This window comes from Sus scrofa, chromosome 1 (assembly GCF_054392235.1).
Source record: "Sus scrofa isolate SSC_HxYL_T2T_F1_AM1 chromosome 1, Sscrofa_HxYL_maternal_Yorkshire_Landrace_v2.0, whole genome shotgun sequence".
NCBI classification, from domain to species: domain Eukaryota; kingdom Metazoa; phylum Chordata; class Mammalia; order Artiodactyla; family Suidae; genus Sus; species Sus scrofa.
The window spans coordinates 2,509,006-2,531,750 of record NC_139383.1 but is presented as its reverse complement, the minus strand read 5'-3'; the positions used below and the strand labels follow the sequence as shown (position 1 = coordinate 2,531,750).

Genomic DNA, 22,745 nt, shown 5'->3' with positions numbered 1-22,745 from the left:
AACGAGGCCAGGGATCAAAACCGCAACCTCATGGTTCCTAGTCGGATTTGTTTCTGCTGCACTATGACAGGAACTCCCAGAGGGGGCTGCACTTTAAACGCCTACAGCAGCTGCCGCCTGGAAGCCCGAGGAAGGCGCTGAGAAGGTGGGGGCGCCGATTCTGGCTGGACGGGGCATCTGGAAGCACAGTGCTGGGTCAGAACCTGGCGCTGTGAGCAGCCTGGGCAAGATACTCGAGCTTTCTGTGCCATGGGTGTGACCCAGAGGCCAGAGCCGCCTAACAAGAGCAGTGCCCGGGACCCGGTCAGGGCCGGGCCTCAGCTGTGACTGTTATTTTATCCACCGCATTCACTGGCGTTGGTGGAGGAATCCGATTTTAAATGGCCGAGGGGGATGGGTTAAACTTAACCCTCTGACACCTTTCATTTCATATCAAGAACTATATTAACATATGAATCCTATGACAGTTTTCATGCACTCAAAAAAAAAAAAAAATTGGGCAGGCGGTGGAAACTCCAACCTCGCCCTTGATCAAAAGCCCAAAGCACTTTTTGGAGGTAACTGGCCCAGGAGAGTTTCATTTCTTTGCCCAGGTCCTGGCCCCACACTCTGTGTGTCTAGAATCACTGGGCCCCGGGGGTCGGTGGCGGGTTCGGAAGGCAGCTCCCGAGTCCCCGGCGCTGAGCGCCTCCGATTCGCGTGCTGCCCGCCCCTCCCGCGAGGCTGCCCGGAGAGCGGCCTCACCCCCTGGGAGTGGAGGTAGTCCATGGTCTTGGCGATGGTGCACAGCACGTCGCTGGCCTCCCGCTCCGAGAAGCACCTCTGCCGGAGGATGCGGTCCAGGAGCTCCCCGCCGCGCATCAGCTCCATCACCAGGTACACGCACTTCCCGTCGTCGTAGACCTGGGGAGGGAGAGCGTGCAGACCACGCCGTCACCCTCTCGGGCCCCCTGGAGGGGGCAGGGGAGGTCACGGCCAGAGCCTGGGGTCTCTGTGCTCCCCTGGGAGTGAGAACAAGACTGCCGTGGAGACGAGCCAGCACCCGTCCCAGTCGCCCGGACGAGGCCCATGGGAGAAAACAGCATTAATGACCAGCTGCCGGGCAGGGACCGCATCCGCAGCCGCAAGCGGCTGGCCGTAGGGGCCGACGGAGCCCCAGTGACCCTGCTGCTGCCCCAAGGGTCACTCGACAGGGACAGAAGGAAGCCGGGAGGGGCTCCGGACTTGGATCTCAGATCTGACCCCCAGCCCCCAGGGCAGCGAGAAACAGCACAGGTTAGACGCCTCCCCAGCCACCCCTCCTCTCTCTCACGTGCACCATGTGCTTTGGGGGGGCTGCTATCAACCGAACGAATAAAGAGCAGCTCAGGCTCCCCAGCTGCCGGGCCACCCTGAGGGGCCCCGGGGAACAGCAGCCGTCTCCGGCTCTGGCTCCTGGGCTCCTAGAACCGCTGGCCACGCCAGACCCACGTGGCCTTGGGCAGCAGCTGAGGAAGGCGCCGAGCGCGAGAGACACAGCAGGCGCCCGAAGACACTCACGTCCTTGAGCGTGATGATGTTGGGGTGCTGGCCGTAGCGCAGCAGGATCTCGATCTCCTCCGAGGGGTCCCTTTTGCTCTTGTCGATGATCTGGAACAAGCAGAGGGTGTGACGGGGGGCCCTCCGCGGGCGTGCGCCGCTCGGACCCTTTCCGCACCCCCCACCTCCAGCTCCAGCTCCACCGAGACAGCGCACGGTGGCCTAGAAATTCACGGGACTCTTTCGGTCCCAATGAGCAAAAAAACCCTCACATTACAAAAGAGGGCGCTTGCCTTCGGACACGAATTTTAAGCCATTACAGGGCGAAACGGAGAAGGGTGGGCTGGGGGGGCTCCCAGGGCCCCAAACGGAAGATGCTTTTCAACCGCTCGGCAGGCTCTGGGTTGGTGGCCTGTGCCCTCTGCTCTGTCCGAAAGGGGCCTCCAGCTGCTGTGGTCCCTCTCCTGGTTTGGTGGCTGCCCGCCAGCCCCAGAGTGAGAGCCGGCGTGTGGTTCTCACCAGGAGACGCCGGCTGCTGTGCAGCCCAGGTCTCCGGACAGCAGACAAATCCCTCCTTCCCCTGAAAACAGGGCTTCCGACCTCGGGTGTCATGGACAAAGCCCTCCTGGAGACAGGGCTCTGTCGGTGGGAAAGGCTGGTGGCTCTGGAGGTGACCTCCTGGGCCGCAGCTCCTGCTCTGCATGGGGAGGAGCTGGTGGCGTAAGGGGACCTGCTCCTGCGAAATCTACAGCACACGTGTGGGAAACGACGCGCGGAAGCACCGGTTGTGCGCACACGTTTCGCCTGATTTCAGAACATTCGCTTTGTGGAGGACGTGCCGCCGCCTTACTGCTCGAGTGTGAGGAAAAGTCATTTTTACTCTATCGTGTCCAAGGCTCTAGGCAGTTTCACACACAGCTCACACTCTTCCTTAGGTGAACAAAGCGCCCGGGTGACACCGCACCCAGCGTTGGCGCCCTGCCCGCCACCGTCCCGCCGGCCCTCCACCGCCGGAAAGGTGGTCTTGTGCCCCTGCTTGTCTCACTGTTTCAGCTGAAAACCCACCGCCAAGCTCTGAGGACACTGTGAACGGGACTCTGAGCCCCAGCGTGTGGATACGTGTTGTTCGAGAAGCAAAAAGCCATGGCTCCCTTCTCGACACGTCTTCTCCTCTCACCAAAGCTCTGGCTGCACCCGGGATCAGGTCTACTGTGCAAATAAGCCGCCACACGAAACGTTCTTCTAGACGAGGTTATTTTTTCAATGGCTGCACCTGCAGCATATGGATGCTCCCCGGCCAGGGATCGAATCCAAGGTGCAGCTGTGACCTACACCACGGCTGCAGCAATGCTGGATCCTTAACCCACTGAACTACAGCAGGAACTCCCATAAGCAGTTTTTTAAAAAAGCGTTAGTAGTAGATTCATTATTTTTCAGATACAATTTCATGATAAAGGAGATGTATTCTTAGCCTAAATCACAACGGAATAGAATAGGACGCAGGATAAGCGAGAAAGAGGACGAATTTTCCCTACGCCGATGGCCCCAGGAGAGGGGGTGGCGGGGGGGTGCGGTTGTGGAACCAGAGGGGCAGCTGCACGCAGGGCACCCACAGGGGGCGGGGGCTCTCCCCTGTTCTCTGCTGTGGTGTCCCCCCATCCCCGGGAGGTGACTGAAACCCAGAGGGCAGGCAGCACACCGTGATGGGGTCCCTGGGTGACCTCAGGGGAGCCGCGGTGAGCACAGGCACCTGCATCTGCCCTGCTGGCCACCACCTTTCCCCTGACCGGGCAGGGCCATCAGGTCTAACCCGAGGACATGGGTCAGACCCGCAGTGGCCAGCTCTGTTGAGACCCAGCGTTTTGATGCTGACTGTTGTCAGCAAGGGCTGGCTGCTTTTACCCACATCTTTCTCTGGGATTCTTCCGGAGAAAGGTAAAGAAGAGACACAGAGCCGTGAGGCATGACGGCTGGTCCCTGAGCACCAAGCCCAGGTCTGCGGGCGACGGCAGGGCCCGGGGTGGAGGGGGGCACACTGTTGAGGTGCGCCCAGGAAGGAATTTCTTCCGCACGGGCTCCGTCTCTTGGGATTACTGGGCACTGACTTCTAGTTCCACTGAGCCCTTCCTTGGAGGTCAGCATTGTTTTATGATCTTCCTTACGCAGCGACACCGGGGACGCATTCTCAGAAAAGGTGTTCAGGAGCGAGGCCTCCTCTCGCCCTGCGGAGGCTCAAATGAGGCTGATGGGAAGGAGGAGAGCGGGTCTCTCCTCTTCGGGAGCAGGATGCCTGCTGCCCAGCGGTCAGCTCCGCCTCGGCGGCGAACCGGCCATGCGCGGTGCTGCTGCCGAACAAGCTGTGTGCTCCCAGGGCCCACGCAGCAAGTCCGGCCCCAGCAAAGGACGGCAGACAACATGACTCTCCTTAGCGGGGACACAAACAGATGAGGATCGGACACATCCTTCCTCCCGGCGGCGGCAGGCGGGACCTGGATGGGTGGAGACCTCGCCGCCATCCGCACGCGTCTCCCTCTTCCTTTCGGTCCTGGCGTCGCCCATCTTTCTCTTCCTCGTCCCTCTCCAGGACCCTGAGTGACTGGGAGGAGCCAGAGTCGGGGTCCACGCCCACGCTGGCCGTGCAGCCTCCCGAGGCAGGTGCCTCCGCTGACTTGCCGAGAGGATGGATACCGCCTTTGAAACTCGGGTAGCAGAGCGTGGCGCCACTCGTAGGATTTAGCAGATACCTTCTCCTGTGCAGTGAAGTCAAACACTTGACACCGAAAGAGCTCCAAGTTTTCGGGCCGGAAAAAATTAAAATTTCCATGCCAATCCGCTCCCCTTCTAAAAATAAGCTCTAGTCACATTAGACATCTGTCTTAATTCCACTGCTTTTTTGGTAGACAAACTACATACATGGTATGAAAATGAGCCCAGAAACGCAAACGTAATTGTCAGCCGTCTGCCGGGAACACAGACCAGGGCTCTCGGGGCGGGAGCTGCCTGCCTTCAGCCCTGAGGACCGGCCGCGCTTCACTAGAATTACAAGTTGGGTGACACAGACTCGTGCACAATGTCAAGGCCTCGCTTTATTTTTACTGATTCTATTGCTGTTTTAATATCATAAAAATGAGCTCCTGAAAGGACACGTGCTGTTCCTCCCTCCAGAACGACGTGGCCGCAGCTGACGGGGTCCACCCCGCCCTGGGTGAGCCTGTCACGGAAATGGGGGGATGGTCAAGTGGGTGTGAACGAGGAGGAGCCTGGGTCTGATGCTGGAGGAGGCAACAAGCCTCCAGGAAAGGCTGCAGCGACAGAGAAGCTCACGCAGTTTCCGATCCTTTACTTATGCGTTTCTGCTCCGGCTCCTGGCTCTGTGATCAATAAAATCCCTAAATGGTGGGACTACGAAGTCCCTGAGAACAGGCTTGTTTTTGCCTAGAACCTAGCACTGTGTCTGCTTCAGAAAAAATGTTATAAAAACACCAGAGTTCCCGTCGTGGCTCAGCAGTTAACGAACCTGACTGGCATCCACGAGGACGCAGGTTCGATCCCTGGCCTCGCTCAGTGGGTTAAGGACCCGGTGTTGCCTTGAGCTGTGGTGCGGGTCGCATTCAGAAGGAACTTCAGAGATGGGATTATCTGGAGATCCAGGGGAACCGGGTTATCCGGCGGCTGCATCTAATCTCGAAGCAGGGCTGGTCTCGCAGTGCTGCTGCCCCGGGGGTGGGGGGCACCACCCCGACTACTGTTACTAGCAGTAGGGGGAGCAGGCGGGGTTACTGGAAGTGGGGGTCCTGTGAGATCTGAGGGTGCACCTCGGGTTCCTCTGGTGGCCCTGGGCGGGAAGCAGGGACAGAAAGTAGGCAGGTGTCCGTCACTGGCCAGGTCCGGCCGGGTTGGGCTTTGTGGCAGCCCATCACTGCAGATGGAACCTCGGCTCCTGCAGGCCGACCCGGGGCAGCTCTCTGGGAAGTTTATCAGACGAGGGGCAGGGGTGGCTTCCTAGGCAGGTGACCGCAGGCTCAGCTCAGAGCTCCGAGGTCATAGGTGCGCTGGCCACTGCCCGGTGGATGGCCACTTTCTCACCCCCCTGGGACATCCAGGGGGAACCAGCCCCACAGTTGTGACCAGTGAGATGGGCCGACTTTGGACTTCTGACTTCCAGGACTGCCAAACGACACATCCATTTAAAGCCTCCAAAGTGGGGTCACTTGTGACCCCAGCAACGACATGGAGGAGGACTGGGGGAGAACCAGGAGTCGGCTCAGGCGAGGGGCTGAGGGCCGGGCAGACACGCTGGAGCTGATGAATGTGCATCACCCAGAAGCCCCTTGCCAAGCAGCCCAGGAGGGGCCCTGGCAGCTGCCACCTTTGAGACGCCTTCTGGACCAGCGACGGGAGCTCCCCAGTGTGTTTCATGGAGAAAGGGCTGCTCGTTCCACTTAGGGCTTCCCCGACTCAAGAGGAACACGGGGCTGGTCCCCATGGGCCTGAGTCACCTTCCGCCTGAAGGTGTGGAAACTCAGCCGCTCTCCCGCCTTTCTTGAGCCTTCGCTCTGGTGGGAGCGAGTGGGTCCTGGCCACGGGCCTCCCTCACGCATTTGGCCACCGAAACGGCCCCTTCTCCTCCGTCCTCGTCAGTCTGACCGTGGCCTTCCCTCTTTTCTCTTATCCTGAACCCGCGCCCTCGTCCGGCCTCCCGCCTGCTCGGGCTGCACTGTGAAAGCCACGACAGTCGGGCCCTGGTCTCCGGGGATGTGGCTTCCTCCCGGGACCTGCCTTCTAAACCTGCCAATGCCACCTCCCCGTCGCCAGACCCTGGCGCGCTTTCTATACAATAAACGCACTCGCAGGCCCTGATGTGAGCGTCTGGCCGCCCAGCTCTGCCCTGCAGGACAGGTCTCCCTCTGGAGGCAGGTCCTGCAGTGACGCCAGGTGACACCGTCAGCCTCATGGAGGGGGGCCCTTGGCTTTCTCCGCAGCATCACGTTCTCCTGAGAAGGTGGAGCCGGGAATCCTGGAACCGGCTTGAACGGGTTCCATCTGCAGGGACGGGCGGCCACAAAGCCCAGCTCGGCAGGACCTGACCAGGGCCGGCCGGCCGCCTGCCTCTGTCCCTGCTTCCAGCCCCGGGCCACCGGAGAAGCCCAGGCTCACCGTCAGATCTCCCAGGAGCTCCTTCTGTGCGCTGGAACGATGGTCTAATGGGAGACTCAAGTCCGCCCTTGTCTTCGGAAGCAGACCCCCGGGCTGGTGGTGGGAGCCTCAGTGAACTGCCGAAGGTCACGGCGACAGAGGGGGCCTTGGAGACGAGAGGAGGCGCGTGGAAAGGAAGCCGTAAGGCACCCTCTGCGTCCATCAAAGGCTCTGTGCTTCCTTTACACAACCGCATGGGAAGCTTTTGTTTTTATTTCAGGTTTAGGTCTTGTGACGTAACGTGATCAGACACGTATTCTAGACAGCACCAACCTGCACAAAAGGAGTCTTCTTGGGGCGCAGCAGGTTAAGGATCTGGTGTCGTCACCGAAGCAGCTCTGGTTGCTGCTGTGGCGCGGGTTCAATCCCTGGCCCAGGAATGTCTGTTTGCCTCAGGCAGCACGTGGCTTGTTTCAGAAGCTGCATCATGGAACCACAGCTGCGTGGGGCCTGGGACCCCACTGCGTGCCTGTGCCAATGGAGGGAATGGGAGAACTGCCACCTCTACCCCCAGCTCTGTGGCTGGAGGCCTGACCTTCTGGAGGTAAGGGCCGGCCCCGCCGTCCTCTCAGAAGCCAGCTCAGATCCCTGTGCCGTCACAGCAAGGGTGGTTGGGCCCTGCACGGAGCCGAAACAGCAAAAGCAGAGGCTCAGCCTCACCCCAGGACGCCGGCGGCTGGAATTTACATACACAGGACACCCCGTTATCCCCAGAAGTTCCCACCGTGGGGTCTGGTCTTGGGGGTCCAGCTCTAAGCCACTTGCTGACACAGCTGGATTCAGACGGAGTCCTTCTGTGAGGGCTGGCGTGGGGACGTTTGGGACAGCATACCATCGCCTTTGTCACTGGGGACTTATTTTCAGAAACCTCCCGGAATCAGGCTGTTTTCTAGACGGGCACCTGGGTCGCCGAGCTCACCCGACCATGGATGCATCGTTTTTGCCGCGACTGCTTCTAGGATCGACTCTGCTCACCCAATAACGAAAGAAATTCTGTGAGAAATGCCCCATGCAGAGGGAATTCTAAAAAGCCCCGTGAAAGCTCAGGAAGCATGTGAAAGACACCTAAAGTAAAACCGAAATTCTCTCGCCCGAGGCGGAAGACGGGCCTCCTCTCCATCACCGGCCATCCGGACGCAAGCGCAGCCTCCGCCCGGGCTCCCCTCAAACGCTCCCGAGGATGTGGGGCAGTCAGCGTCCTGGGTGCCCCGAGGGCTGAAATCCCTCAGACCCCCCGCGACGCGGCCGGGTCTCGGCCCGGGGTCCCCGCGGTCCTCACAGGGCGGGGCCCTCGCTGCGGCCTCAGCCCCCCTCTTCCAGGAATTTAAAATCGAGCCACGCTTCCTTCCTTCAGATGTCCTTTATGGTCCAAGACTCTGGGTGGCTGATGCCCGTGGTTCAGCAGAACTCACGAATAGAGTCTTCCTCCAATTTAAACTCTTTAAGGAATTCAAGATAAAGTTGTCAAAAAGTCATAAATTCCCACCCAAACCAAACTGAGGGGGCTGTGTGGTTTTGGTTGGTGTCTTTTTTGATGGAGCTGAGCGTTTCCTCGGGCGAGAAGTCCCGGGCAGGTGTCCCCGTGGAACGATGCTGTTCCCGAGCATCTGTTTCCACGAGGCGGCGTGCAGCGCTGGGGGAGGCAGAACGAGGCCATCGAGTCGTGGTCAGGGACGTGCACGGTGTTCTCAGGCCTCGGGAAAGTCTCAGAGGGTGGGATCACTGCTTCCCCCCCGCCGCCGCTGCCTGCCCGAGAGAGCCCACGTGCCCTGAGACGTTCTCTGCAGAGCAGGGCAGTGTCGTGCGCTACAGACGTGGCTGGGATAAGCCGGGACCATTTGGCCCCCATGACACCGCAGGCTGGACCCGGCTCCTCGAGAGCGTCCAGGTGAGCTGCCTGGGCAGGTGGTGGACGGACCATCTCTTGCTCTCTTGTAGGGAGAATGTACAATTTTTGATCTTTACAAAATTAGACTGTGGTTTTAGCACAGTTTGCCAACCCGAAAACTCAAGAAACTGGTACGCTGGATTTCCAGATCAAATATTTAATTCAGCAACAAGCACAGATGCCAAAGGCAGGATGGAGACGGTGCAGAGTTGGGGTGACAATAACAGCCATGCTTTACCGTTTTGATGACTGAGGGACAACGACTAGCCTCAGTTTTCACAAATAAAACCAGCTGGCGCTGCCATTTCCTTCTCTGCTTTGATCTGGGGACAGGAGCGCTGGCCCTCCCTCCTCCCCTCTGTCCCGCCTCCTCCGCCAAACGCCATGACTGTCCCACCTCCACTGGGGACTCTGCTCAGGGCCCGAGGCCCTTGGAACCGGGTGTTTGACGCATAAAGTTACTAAGGACGGTCAGTACCTACGCGTTGGCTAGAACAGAAGATATTCGTGACTTGCCAAATAGTTTTCTCTCTTTACAGCTGCACCTGCAGCATATGGGACTGAACCCGCATCATCACGGAGACAGTGTCGGGTTCTTAACCCCCGAGCCACAAGGGGAACTCCCGCGAAACAGTTTGGTAACAGGCGACCTAACATCAGAGCCGTTGGCGCTCCACCGCCTCAGAGACGGGCGAGCGGAGGGTGTGGGGGAGGCTGGACGTGCGGCTGGGGCCGGGGCAGCTGCACACGCGCCGGCCCCGCACGCTGCGCTTACCTTCACGGCGTACTCGGCGTCCGTGGCTTTGTGCACACAGCGCTTGCACACGGAGTAGGAGCCCACGCCAATGTCCTCCTTGATCTCGTAGCCGTCGGTGAAGTGGATGTTGTTCCCGTGTAACTGCTGCAGAGGGAGCGGGCGGAGAGCGACGTCAGGGGCCTCGTGCAGACGCTCAGCCACAAGCGCCCCGACTGCAGGTGCAAAGGGGGGCCCCGTCTGCGCACGCAGGGAGCCGGGGCCAGGAGGCAGGGGGCCTCCCATCGTGGTCGCGAGCGAGCTCGTTAGTGATGGTTCCAGATCCCCCCAGCTTCCCCGTCCCTTGGCCAGGACCCCTGTTCCCGTCACCGTGGATCCACCCGTTTCCCCAAAGATCGAGTGGGAATCCGGAAGTGAGAGGGCCCCACCCCCAGAGCCGTCAGTGTGAGGCTCTGACCGTGTGCAGAGCGGGGGTCTGGATTCAACGTCTGACTGGGAGGCTGACCCCATGGTGCCCCTCGCTGCCCAGCTAACCATCGCTACCTCTCAGGGTGTAGACAAAGTCCCCAGCACGGGGTACACCGCCACAGCACGTGCCCACTTTAGTTATACTTTTAGCGCTGCACCCATGGCACATGGAAGTTCCCAGGCTAGGGGTTGAATCAGAGCTACAGCTGCCGGCCTACACCACAGCCATTTGGGATCTGAGCTGTGTCTGCGACCTATACCACAGCTCATGGCAACCCAGATCCTTAACTCACTGAGCAAGGCCAGGGATTGAACCCGTGTCCTCATGGACACTAGTCGGGTTCGCTTCCACTGTGCCACAATGGGAACGCCCACGTGTCCACTTGAGACACGCCGTGTCCCCCCAAAGGCCTGGGGAGAGGAATCTGGGAATCCAGCGCGTCCACTGCGCCCTGACCCGGTTCTCAAAGGAAAGCTGGTCCCGAACCTTTCTGAAATTCGATACAGCGCATCTGCTCACGTTGATAAGGTGGAAAACGCCCCGTGAAGATGGCTCCTGCTCTGACCTCCCACAGACCACCCCCCCCCCGCGGGACCCGGCCCCCCAACCCAACTGCTGTAGGTGCTGGCTCGGCTCGGCACCGCAGGGGCCCGGGTCTGACCCGAGGGGGCTCCGGGCACAGACACGCCAAGGCGACGCTCTTCTGAGGACTCTCCGTCTGTGGGACTAATGTGAAGCATGGTTCGGGTCCCCATGGCAAACCCTCAATGGCCCCGGGGCGGGGGGAGGACTTCGTGAGGGCAGGGCTCCCCACCTGGGCTGAGAAGGCTCCGTCCACAGACCCCACAGGGGCAGCACCTCCTTGCCCTGACTGGATGGGGGCAAATGGAGTTGGGCTGCACCATGGGGGACCACCTGCTGATGGGGACCACCTGTGTGACGGGGTCCCACCTGCTGATGGGGGACCACCTGCGTGATGGGGTCCCACCTGCTGATGGGGGACCACCTGCGTGACAGGGAATCACCTGCGTGACGGGGAGTCACCTGCGTGATGGGGGACCACCTGCGTGACAGGGAGTCACCTGCGTGACGGGGAGTCACCTGCACAGCAGGGGGTTACCTGCACGATGGGGTGAACTGTGGCTTTGTGCAGATCTTGCTGCGAGGGCTCCTGGACCAGGCTGGAGGCCACAAAACTGAATCCTCTAAACAGATGATGAGCGTTGGCACTGGGGGGGACGCCAGGTGAGTCTGCAGGGAACAACAGGAGAATCAACCTTCCAGCAGGAGCTGAGCGGCTATGTGGTGTGGTAACCCTGTGGGCGTGTGGCAGTGTGTATGTGAGGTGTGTGTGCACCTGTGTGGTGTGTGTGTGTGGTGTGTGTGTATTGCGTGTGTACATGTATATCTGCACGGTGTGTGTGTGTGTGTGTGCGCAGTGTGTGAGATGATGTGTGTGCACATGTGCACCTGTGTGGTGTGTGTGTATGAGATGTGTGCGTTGGAAAAAGAGGTAAAATGAAGACAAGAGACTGAGCCACATGAAACCACCCTTGATTTTGGGTGGTGCCGGTGCTTTGACACATGGCGGAAACACCTAGAAGAAAACCTCAGGAGAATCCTTGATCACACCTTACTAAGAACCGCTGCCCTCTACCCCGCCCACTCCAGACGGAGCCCAGAGCCACCGGCAACCTCAGGGTGAGCTGCCCCCCTGGGCCAGGGCACAGAGGCCACTCTGAGTTTCTGGTTTAAGTGCGCACAGGGACGCCGCCCCGGGAACGGTGACTCTGCCCCCTGCCCCAGGTGCACGGAGCTTGTGGGCAGCACAGAGGGTGCTCTGCTCCTGAGGACACTTGGGATGGGCTGACTCCTCCAGGCTCTGTCGACCTGGTGGGAACCTTGGCTGCTACGAGACGGTCCCATGTCAAGCCCATCACTGGGGAAAACAGAGGATAAAAGGTGGGTGGAGAGAGAGTATTTGCCTCGTAGATAACTGACCAGGGGCCAAACGCCCTATCGTGGAGAGAGCTCCCGGGGACCAATGAGAGAAGACGGCGGGGTGAGCTGCTTTAAAATCAGCCAGGGGATGGCTTCTGTGTCTCGGCTATTGTAAACAGCACTGCAATGAACCCAGGAGCGCATGTGTCTTTTCAAATGAGAGTTTTCTTTGGGTAGGTACATGGAAGCAACCTGAATGTCCATTGACAGGGGAGTGGATAAAGGTGTGGTACATATTTATAATGGAATATTACTCAACCATAAAAAAGAATGAACTAATGACATTTGTAGCAACATGGATGTATCTAGAAACTATCATACTCAGTGAAGTTAGACAGTGAAAGACAAACATCATATGATATCACTTACAGGTGGAATCTAAAAAAAGGATGCAAATGAACTTATTTGCAGAACAGAAATAGACTCCCAGACTCTGAAAAACCTATGGTTACCAAAGGGGTCAGGTGGCGGGGGTGGGAGAGATGGACCGTGGGTGTGGGATTGGCATGTGCACCCTGAGGTCTATGCAAGGACTGGCCAACGGGGACCTGATGTCTAGGACAGGGAATGTCACCCAATATTCCGTGATGGTGTATGTGGGAAAAGAATCTGAGAGAGAATGGAACAAATTCGGCCAGGAGACGCTGCTTTTCAGCTCAGTAGTAAAAGGAACAAAAGACCCGGGTCGATGAGAGGAGACTGAACGCTGAGGGCAGCCAACCCTTGCTGGTCCCAGGGGTGACGTCTGACTCAGGCAATGCGTTTGCTGGGCTTTTCTTCTTAGACTGGTGCCTCCTGCCTGGCAGCTCGCTCTGAGCGCGTCAGCCGGGAACGGCCACCAGCTTTAGCATCAGCTTACGTTTAAAAAGAAAGACTTTTAAGCCCACTACAAAAAGTTCTGACAGTGTGTCCCAGTCTGACACGGGATGTGGATTATCTGCTGTTTCAGAATCACGTTCTCTAACGGCTGGGTGCTCAGCTCACGGGCTTAGAAAATTCCACTCTTCCAAATACACAAATACAGGGAGGGTGACTTTTCTGTGTCCTCGCGCCTCAATGACAAGCTCCTCGAGGGCACACGGTGTCATGCGGTAAGCTAGCGCCGAGTACAGCGGACTGGAGCATTCCCGGTGGTCAGGAATGAAAGAGCCATTTCTGGGGAGCACGCAAAGGCGTCGTGTCCAATTATATTTTCCTTCGGTTCGTCATGAAATAGAACTGAAGTCTCTGTGCACACAAGGGTTCTGAGGGGCTGAAAAAAGCCTGCAACCACACAGGCCAGCTACGTCGGAGTTTGAATTCCTCATGGATACTACAGAAAGCACGCACTGCTGAATAATTTCGAGCTGACTGTGTTAGCCTTTTCTTCCCGGCAGCACAAACATGAATTCATTTCGGTGTTTTAAACACAGGGTTCCAAACACTGGAACCCTCTCGAAACAGGCACAGAGGCCATGAGAACACCCATCACAGGATTCTGTGTCGGGTCAGTCATTCTGTGTCCTTGATCTTCAGGTGAACCTCGGGAGGCGTGAAGTGACCTGCTTGGTGGGCGCAGCCAGGGTGGGAGCCCCCATCCTGCCCCCTCGTCCCAGCCTCTGAAGCTTTGACTGTGAATCGGGTCAATCTTGTCCACGGTAATGACTGGCCCCGACACACAGGAATGGGTGAGAACACGGTCTATGGAGACAGATAACTCGGCAGCATCTGGGATTCTCCACTCAGCCGCATGTAACCTTGGCTCATCGCGTGACATGCGGGGGGCAGCCGAGAACACGGCCTACTGGAGAGAGCAGCCCAACTCCCCTCCTCCTCGCAGCCTCCTTCGGTCTCGCAGCAGCAGGGCCACCTAAATGGTGACAGCTGTCACCCCTGGGCTCTGCCTGCAGGACAGTCTTGGCTGCCTCTGGGGACTGTGGGAGGCCCAGAAGGGTGAGTATCTGTGTCTCGACCCCTAACAGACGGCACCCAGGGCCTGCCTCCCTCCCGGTTCTGGAGCCCCGGCTGCGTGGGTCAGGTGCTGCCCCAGGCGCAGGGAAGCCCCCCGACCCTCGGATCCTGCCCAGGGCTCCCGCCCTTGATGTGCTCCCTGCAGGGTGGGAAATGGGCTCTCCCTCAGCCTGAACCCAGAGGGCACCGGGTGGAGTCTGTTCCAACTGAATCTGCTTTTGCCATTTCTGTATCCACTGTATCCACTCTGTTCTGTGATTATCTTATTTATTTATTTGCTTTTTAGGGCCATACCTGTGGCATATAGAGGTGTTGGAGCCACGGCAATGCCGGATCCGAGCCGTGTCTGTGACCTATACCACAATTCATGGCAACACCGGATCCTTAACCCACTGTGCGAGGCCAGGGATCGAACCCACGTCCTCATGGATGCTAGTCGGGTTCATAACCCGCTAAGCCACGACAGGAACTCCCAATCTTTTAGAAATCATAGAAACTTCCAGATTCCACAACAGTGAGAAAAGCATGGGAAACCCTCATGCACCCATCACACAGCCCCAACCCGGCTGCCAGCTGGCTGAGCTTCCTCTGCCGCTCTCTGCAGAAGGAGCTCGTTCATATTCTTCAAACAAAACCGCCACCTTTGCTGTGATGAACTGAATCTGTCCCGAAAATTCACACGCCGAAGCCCTACATGCCTGGGCTGGGAGCGGGGTCTCTGGGGGGTAATTAAGGTCCAACGAGGTGCGAAGGGCGGCCCTGGTTCAGTGGCCGATGTCTTCATAAGAAGAGGAAGAGACCCCGGGCCCCCCTCTCCATGTGGAGACACCGAGAAGGCGCCATCCGAGAGCCCGGAAGAGAACTCTCTCAAGAAGCCAAGGCAAATGTCTGTAGCTGGAGCCACTCAGCCTGTGGTATTTTGTGATGGCCGCCTGGGCAGGCTGAGACAATTATTTCTAAAAGGTCAGCATTAACTTATTAATATCACAAAATGACAACTTTTAAAGCAAGCTGGCCAGTTCTGATTGAATCTGATGGCCCATAGGAGTAATTTAAGACATAGCATAGAAGCAAAACCCCCAAGTGCACCTGCTGTGCTGAGAGCCAGCAGCCAAGGCAACAGGTGTTTGGTGCTTGGCAAGAATAAGATCCACATTCAGGCACTTACAGACCTACCAACAGTCTCCCCTCCCATAACACCTCTCCTCTTAAATGAGGGGTTTTCACTGTCTCGAGCGTGCCCGTGTGTGTCCCTCAGACGGTGGGTGTGGGGGAGGGCTTGTCACTGGATTGGCAACGCAGAACGAGAGGCGGCAGGAGGCGGGGGACCTACAGAACATCTGGGAGGTTCCCAACTGGGCATCACCTGGGGGCCAACAGAGCAGCGGTTCTTTTTTGGCTTTTAAGGCTGCACGCACAGCACATGGAAGTTACAGGGCCAGGGACTGAATGATGCAAGCAGCAGCCTTGACTGATGCCACAGCTGCGGCAGCACCGGATCCTTTAACCCTCTGTGTTGGGCTGGGACTCGAACCTGTGCTTCTGCAGGGATCTGAGCCACCGCAGTTGGATTCTTAACCCACGGCGCCAGAGCAGAAACTCTGAGAAGTGGTTCTATCACAGGAGCCTTTACGACCGAGCAGAGGAGCAGGAACCGCACACAGAACGGAGGGTAATTTTCCATGGACGTGCCCTTGACCACGGGGCTTCCCGGTCCTCGGAGGCCTGTCCCTACCTGGCCGGGTCGGAGGACCCGCTGCTGTCGGGAAGAACCACAGGTCCCACGCACCCCCCCCCCCGCCCCCACCGAACATGCACACACCTGTGGGCGTCCTGGTGGTGAACTCGGGGTCGAAGTGGAAGGTGTCCTCCGGCCTGCCCACCGCCGGCTTGAAGGGCGGCTTGATCTCCTTCCTGTACAGCTTCTGCGGGGAGGCAGACGGGCGCTGAGGGGCACGCGGAGGGACGGCGTCTGCGCCACCTGCCCGGCGGCCCCCTCAGAGCGCCAGTGGGTTCGGGAGCATATGTCACACATGCCACCTGCTGTAGGTGGCACAGACTATACTCACGAGTTCTACGAAGAGACAGCAAAGCCATAGTTCAAGGGAGAAGGGTTGGGGGGGGCTATGTGTTCTTGATTTGGGGGCGATGGTTTTCAACCTTTTTCTGGAAGAAGACTCTTCTTCAAGAGAAATCTGACAGGACAGCCACGCCCTGGCCACACCCCAGGTGACAGCAGGAAGAGCCCTGCTCCGTGGCACCATTCTCCTGCCCTGGTGACCCCGGAGGCCGTGCCTGGACCCTGATGCCTTGCTGGCACACAGAACCTGTCCTGGTCTCCTTCACCCCCCACCCCCAGTCTCTGCACGTCCCTGGGGCACCTATTCCAGCTGTCACCAGGTTAGGGTGTCCAGACCCCTCGCTCAGACCTAGGCGCCGGGTCATGCTTTTGGGTTCTTTTGGTTATTTTACGCAGTTTGCGTGCTTTAGCAGGCCCGTCGGAGCGCCTGTCAGAGAACTGGCCACACTGGGGCTTTGAACCCATTTCACTGTTTCTGCCTTGGACGGGATGCAGAGGCCGTGCCCCCATGCCTGTTACTTCAGCCTCTCAGGCTCTGCAGGGGCTCATCCATTCTCTTCGGATGACTGCACTTAAGGAACAACACAGAGGCGTTTGGAACCGGGTGGGGCCGAGAGGTGGATGCTGAGGTGGGGGTGGGAGGAGGGGAGGGGCAGCCCCGAGCCTGGGACGCCTGCCTGAGAAGGTGGGCGTCAGGAGAGGCTGCACTCAGGTGACACCAGGTGCAGGTCGAGGAGCGCTCCCCCCGGGTGCGTTGGGAACAGGGTGGGGGGCACTGGGATCAGCCAGATCACCCTGGAAACAAGCAGTGTCACTTGTGGGGCTGCACACTTGGCCGTGGGTAGCAGGGCTTGGAAACCAGGGGGACTCTGGCTGCAAGCAGTCAGCACGCGTTTCCCCAACCCTGCCTGACCAGAGGGGTCCCACCCTTGGGCTGGAAACACCAAGCCTGGGACCTTTTCGGAGCTCCTGTTTCACCAGGTCTGGAGTCACGGACAATGCCACCCCCCACCCCCCACCCCCGCACCAGTCGCGAGTCCGGGAAGCAGACGCAGTGATTTGCTAAAATTTGCTCTCCATTTCTCAGCAACGGGCAAAAGCAGACTCGATCACTGATTTCATAGACGAGGCTGAGACTAGGTGGGCTGTCTGGGTTCAGGGTGAACAAGGGGCAGACGGAGGAGGGCCTGGGTTTCCACACTTCCGTCACAGCAGAGACCCCGCCCGGAGCACACACTTCCAGAAGGCGCTGTCGGAACAGCCGCGCTGACCGGTGGCCTAGGCGTGGGTTTGAGGCGCTTGGGGAACGTGAACTTGCTTCCAGGCTGTGACGTCCACTGCTGTGCACAAGTTCAAAAGGAGAACGCAGGGCGGGGCAGGCCGTGGAGGACCCGCAGGTTGACGAGATGCGCCAGCCTCCCGACCCAGAGGGCCCTGGGTCTCCGGAACGAATCCCCCCGCGCCGATGGAAAGAAAGCGGGGTCTCGTGACCAGATTCTCCAGGCGCCACCCTCACGGTGTTCGTTCCAGGACCTGAGGGTGACACAAGCTGTGGCAGCACCGGGACGGATGTCACACCACGCGCATCCAGGCCGGGGCGCTCTGAGCAGGTGCACTCGGATTCTACTTATACCGCCAAGACCTTCAGGTGATCAGGGAAGGGCAGAGGACGTGAAATAAAAATAGCAGCTGGTAACGAAGACACGACTGACTCCACTGTGGGGTCGCAGCCCTAACATCTGTTTTCGCAGGCACTTTTGGCTCGAGGCGTTTCAGTGTTAACACGCTCCACTTACACAAAGGGCACAGCTAGAGCGGACGCCTGAAACAGCAGGGCAGACACGAGGCAGAGAAGAGGCAGGGCGGAGACAGCACGGGAGGGGGAGCAGGAAGCGTTTACACGATCGAGCGCTGTGGGCGGCTCCGGGGTGTCTGGTCTGCGCCCCCACGGGGGACCCCACCCTAAGCAGTTCCAGCCCCAGGAGCTGGATTTACACAACCCCTGAGCCAAAGGGCGATGATGTTTGAACAAAGACACCTGTCGGCTCCTTGAGCGAGTGAGCCCTCCTGGTGTGTTAGCCCAGGATGGATGGACAGAAACCTTCCAGGTGGGCGGGGAAGGGGCCCAGGTACCGTGAGACACTGAACACGGCTGGCAGCACCCAGGACCCAGACCTCCGTGGGCCACCCAGACCTCCGTGGGCCACCTCGGTGCACGAGCTCCATGCAGCCTGGGGCCCGAGGGGTTGAGGAATAGAGGAAGAACACAAGCCCAGGCTTCCAGCTCAAAGGACGGCAACTGAGCTGCGAACAGTCACAGTTATAGGAAGGTCGTGGCTGACAGAGCCCCGTTCCCACCGCGCGGGGGTCTGGCTGCGCTGCAGAGCTTCCTCCTCCGGGCTCAGGGACCCAGGTGGGCGACTTGCTTTGGGTTTGTGCTAATCCTGTGCTCTCGGTCTTGCTCCAGCCGGGCTGCCTGTCACCGGCTGCAGAGGCGTCCCGTCTACGATCCACCTGGAACTTCACTGCTCCCGCCCGGGGAGCGCGCCTTCAGGGAGAATCCCCTGGCCGAGGCTGACCGCTGGGCTCGGGGGTCAAGGTGCCTGGCAGAGCGGGTCACGCTGGGCGGCCACCCCCATGGGAGCGTCTGCGGGCTGTTCCGGCAGGAACCCAAGAGCCCCAGAGAAGTGTCGGATGACAGGCGCTTCCTTTCAAAACCCAACAACTTCTGCTGTTGGTCTGGGGTCACAGACGGAGGCAGACGTGAAACCATATCCTCGAACTTTCCCAGGCTGGATCCTGAGGCCACCTCTGGCGCCGAGTCGGCGAATCATTCTGAGCGCCTGCCGGGTGGCCAGAAGGCCTCTTGGTTTTAATGGTTTTTGCACGTGGGTCTCTTTCCACCGTGGCTTCCAGGTGTCTAAGCTGCTGGAAATGGAACAGCACATCTGGACAAACAGATCCCATCACCCCCGGGACCCGCCGATGCCGTCCTAAAGCCTGGGCCTGGGCTGGCCCGCTGTGGGAGCGGAGCTGAGGTTGGCCAGGATGCGGCGGCCCCTGCGTGGCTGCCCGCTCGGACGGGGGTCAGACAGGGTGACTGGGAAGGGCCCGAGCCGCTGGAGTGGGGCTGCAGTCCCGGGAGGCCTTCGCTGGGACAACCCGCCTCGTCCCAGCCCTGTCCCCGCCTCTGCTTGTCAACCTCCCTCCACCTCTGTGCGTCGGCCTGTCTGACGGGACACCCTCTGCACACCCCTCTGGGCTGGACGACGGCGCTCCTGCACGGCGGCCACCCCTGGACTTGAAGCAGCTCGAGGACAGTTCTTGTCATGTACGTATCTTTTTAAACTGAAGCATGGTTGATTTAAAGTGTAGAGTCAGTTTCTACTACTCAGCATAGCGGCCCAGTCATACGTGTGTGTATATATATATGCATATATTCACACGCTTCTTCTCAAATGCTCTTCCATCACCATCTATCCCAAGAGACTGGATCTCACTCCCTGGCTGCACAGCAGGACCTCACTGCTGATCCATCCTAAATGTCATAGTTTGCATCCACCAACCCCAGACTCCCAGCCCCTCCCACATCCTCCCCTTCCCCCCCGGGCGGCTGTGTCTTTCCATCACTAAATCCTGGGCACCTGCTCACCTTGACATGAGCGAGCACCAAGCAGTCATTAAATAAATCAATCCGCACAAACGTGGTGTTTCAGCACCGCCCCCCCCCACCCCACGCTCATTGAGAGCGAGGGACGCAACGAGGTCCCTCTGTTCCCCTGTCCCTGCCTGACCGTCCTCTGGCAAACATGGAAATGACAAGAGGCCAGCTCGTCTGAATGTGCCAGAGGGCCTCTCTCAAAAAGCAGACCAAAAAAGGAAATGAAACAAAAGCGAAAAGCCGCAAAAGGAACTTCCCAACCTCAATTCGCGTCTGACTGCTTTGACATAATGCAGAAGTCACCTTTTTGGCACAGGAATCCGGGACTTTGCCCCGAGCACAGAGCCAGGCCCACCGTGCGCCAGAGCTCCCCTGACTGGCAGGCACCTCGGCCAAGCTCTGAGATGGTGGAGGAAGGCGGGCTCCCGCGGGCTCCTGCTCAGAGCTCCCGCAGACCTGGGCCTTATGCACGCAGGCTTGTGTCCCAGGCCTTTGAGCCTTGTGAAAATTCCATGCACCTCACGAAGCTGATGTGGCCCCTTGCGACAGGCCAGCTCTGGCTCAGGTGAGCGGCTCCACAGCGCCTGCCTACAGCCTCCCAGCCAGGCCCTGGCATTGAGGGGTGTGGCCATGGGGGCTCCCTTCCTCCCTCGGGATACCCCCCTGCCAGCCCCTTCCCAGCACAGCCCCCACGAGCATCGCCGTCCCGTGTTCCCAGGCATCTTCCGTCGCCACCGAGAGTCTGCAGACTTCTCTCTCCTCTTCCTTGGAACGAGGCCGGACCTTGTGCAAGTTCTAGAACCAGGTTTCAACGTCCCCACACTCCCAGTTCGAGTGCACCCTGGGGCGCCAGCAGAGATCGGGGCTGGGCGCTGGGGGGAGCGAGGTTGGGAAGCTTTGCGAACGGTGGTTTGATTCGGCGCTTGTGCTAAAACCTTCAGAGGTAAGACCTGGGCGGGTGGGGCGTCCCTCTGCCTGAGCCAAGGTGCCGCCCGCTCCCAGAAACCCATGGGGCCCCCACTCTGCGGGGAGTGGGTAGGCAGGCATGGACACTGCCCTCTCTGTTATAAAGGACATCTGGATTTTGCAAAGACACTGTTCACATCCTCTGAGGTTCATCTGCAAGCTCGGGAAGAGGAAGCCCCAAATGTAACTGCTGTCGACCTAACAGAAAGGACCAGAGGATGCGGCGTCGGGGCGGCCTGCCTTCCTCTGCAGCCCCAGCCACTGGGGCATGCGCTCCCGTCCCCGGTTGGCTGAGGGGCCAGGGGCCTGCACGGACCCTGCCCCTCAGAGCTGCACCCAGGGGCTGGCCCCAGGGTCAGGGAGAAGTGAGGTTCGGGAAGTGAGGCGGGTGGCTGGGAGAGCTGGCCACGGGGTCCTCCCGGGGGAGGGGCTGCAGTTCATCAGCTGACAGCGTAGGCTGGGGACCTCAAAACTGACCAGATCCCTCAGGCCCCTGAGCCCCCGCGCCAGGCCTGAGCCCGGCCTTGCCTGGACACCTGCCCGGCTCCGACCAGCCTCCAGCCTCAGCAGGAAGGCCCTCGCCCTGGGGCTTCCTCTGAATCACGTTCCGTCCGCCGATCCCGCCCTTGCCGGCTGTCCTGGGGGTCAAGTCCCATCTCGCTCCTATGCAGGACCCCCACCCCCGCAGTGGTCCCCACGCGTCACAACGGTCCCCTGAAGGAGGTGGTCCTTAGGTCTTTAACAAGCGTTGCAAAACCCTCTGTCATTTCCAGCCTGGATGACATTTGCTGTAACAGCTTCTCCAAGGGTGCTAAGGGTGGGAGCCGGATCCTGAGTAGAGGCAGGAGACGATATAGACCTGGGAGGCCCGGAGCCCCCAGACCAAAAGCTCCCACCTCTTGCTGGGCCTCTGCTCCGTCCTCAGGGAGGTGGGGCGGCTGTGGGGCCCCGGGACCGGCCAGCCTCTCGTGGACAGAGTGTGGAAGAGCCTAGGGCTGCAGGGAGGGCTGGGTGGTCTGGACCCCCTGGGCCCGCCCTCCTGGGTGACGGGCCTACACTTCCCTCTGGTTTGTACCCAGTGGCTGCCTGGTTCCCTCCACCCGCACACCCCCACCCCCGGCCCCCGTGGTTTCTGCGCAGTTGGGACCATGGCATGCAGCTTACATTCCAGTCGATGGTGGCAAAGAAAGGGTGACGCTTGATCTCCTCCACGCCGTCGAGGCCAGCACCTGTCATGGGCAGAGAGACAAGCATCAGCAGAGAGGGGCGCGGGGGGCACCTGCAGAGGGGGTCCCGATGCTCTCCAGGGAAAGGACCCCCCGCTGCCGTCTCTCCTGCCTGTCGGCCCTCAGCCCACAGAGGCCACCGCTCAATCCTGCAGCGCTGTGACAGCAGGCCCGGGGTCAGGGGACAGGTGAGCGGCTTCCTGCTGCAGGTGTGGGGAGGCCTGGGGACCTGGATGGACTCAGAGGCTCGTCCCAGCCTCCATCTGTGCCGGCAGGTGGCCGGGCCTTCCAGAAGGATGAGAAAAAGCAGGAGAGGGCGGCAGGGCTGCAGTGCAGAGAGTCTTTTAAGTCTGGTCTGGGCTCCGGGGAAAGGGGAGCAAGCCAGGACCTGGAGAGGCCGTTTCCGGCAGGACGAAAACCTGGGGCAAGGCTGGAGCTGGGATGCATCTGCCCAGCAAACCCCTGGGCTGCTAAGGACAGATGTTTCTTTTCCCCTGGTCACTGTGCACAAACACAGCTGCGTGTGTGTTGTTTCTGCCTGATCCCTGTCCTGTGCCCCGAGGGGGATGCGTGGGGAGCAGAGGATTCGGGGCAGCGAGGCTAAGGCACACACATGACCTCGCGTTCGCCAAAGCCCATAACCACACGACCCAGGGTGAACCCCGCTGAGGCGTGACAACGGGCCACCCTGCTGCACCGGTTCTAACCAGCCCGCTGCACTCGGGGAGGGCTGGCCCCAGGGGACGGGGTGAGCACGCAGGGGGGACAGCGCGTGTGGGCGCTCGCTGTGCCTCCTCTTCCAATTTTTCCGTAAACTCAAAAGTGCTCTAAAAATAAGTCTATTAATTAAAAAACAAAACAAAACAAAATCTGCGAAACCCCAAGGCCCTGAGAGCTCTGTGTCCTCTCCAGGACGAGAAGGCTCCTTCGGTGACTCGGGGGCAGGGAAGGTGGCGCTGGGGACCAGCACGGACGCGGGAAGGGGCAGGGCAGACTCGACCCCCACTTCGGTTCTCAACCCCCAGGGAGGAAGGCA

General features: G+C 59.6%; 1 protein-coding gene across 18 annotated transcripts in view; it reads right to left on the bottom strand.

The window, feature by feature from the left end:
* Positions 1–22,745, bottom strand: part of RPS6KA2 (ribosomal protein S6 kinase A2) — a 319,578-nt gene that overhangs the window by 14,457 nt on the left and 282,376 nt on the right. For 17 of the 18 annotated variants that reach the window (XR_014843479.1, XM_085021807.1, XM_085021805.1 and 14 more), the window contains 6 exons: positions 21,648–21,712; positions 15,599–15,701; positions 10,946–11,076; positions 9,378–9,503; positions 1,540–1,629; positions 745–903 (listed from right to left, as the gene is read on the bottom strand). Coding sequence is in view for 16 of the 18 variants with exons in the window: in XM_085021807.1 (XP_084877933.1) it covers positions 745–903; positions 1,540–1,629; positions 9,378–9,503; positions 10,946–11,076; positions 15,599–15,701; positions 21,648–21,712 (674 nt within the window). In the remaining 2 variants the exon portion in view is untranslated. The other variant, XR_014843492.1, reaches the window with a different exon arrangement.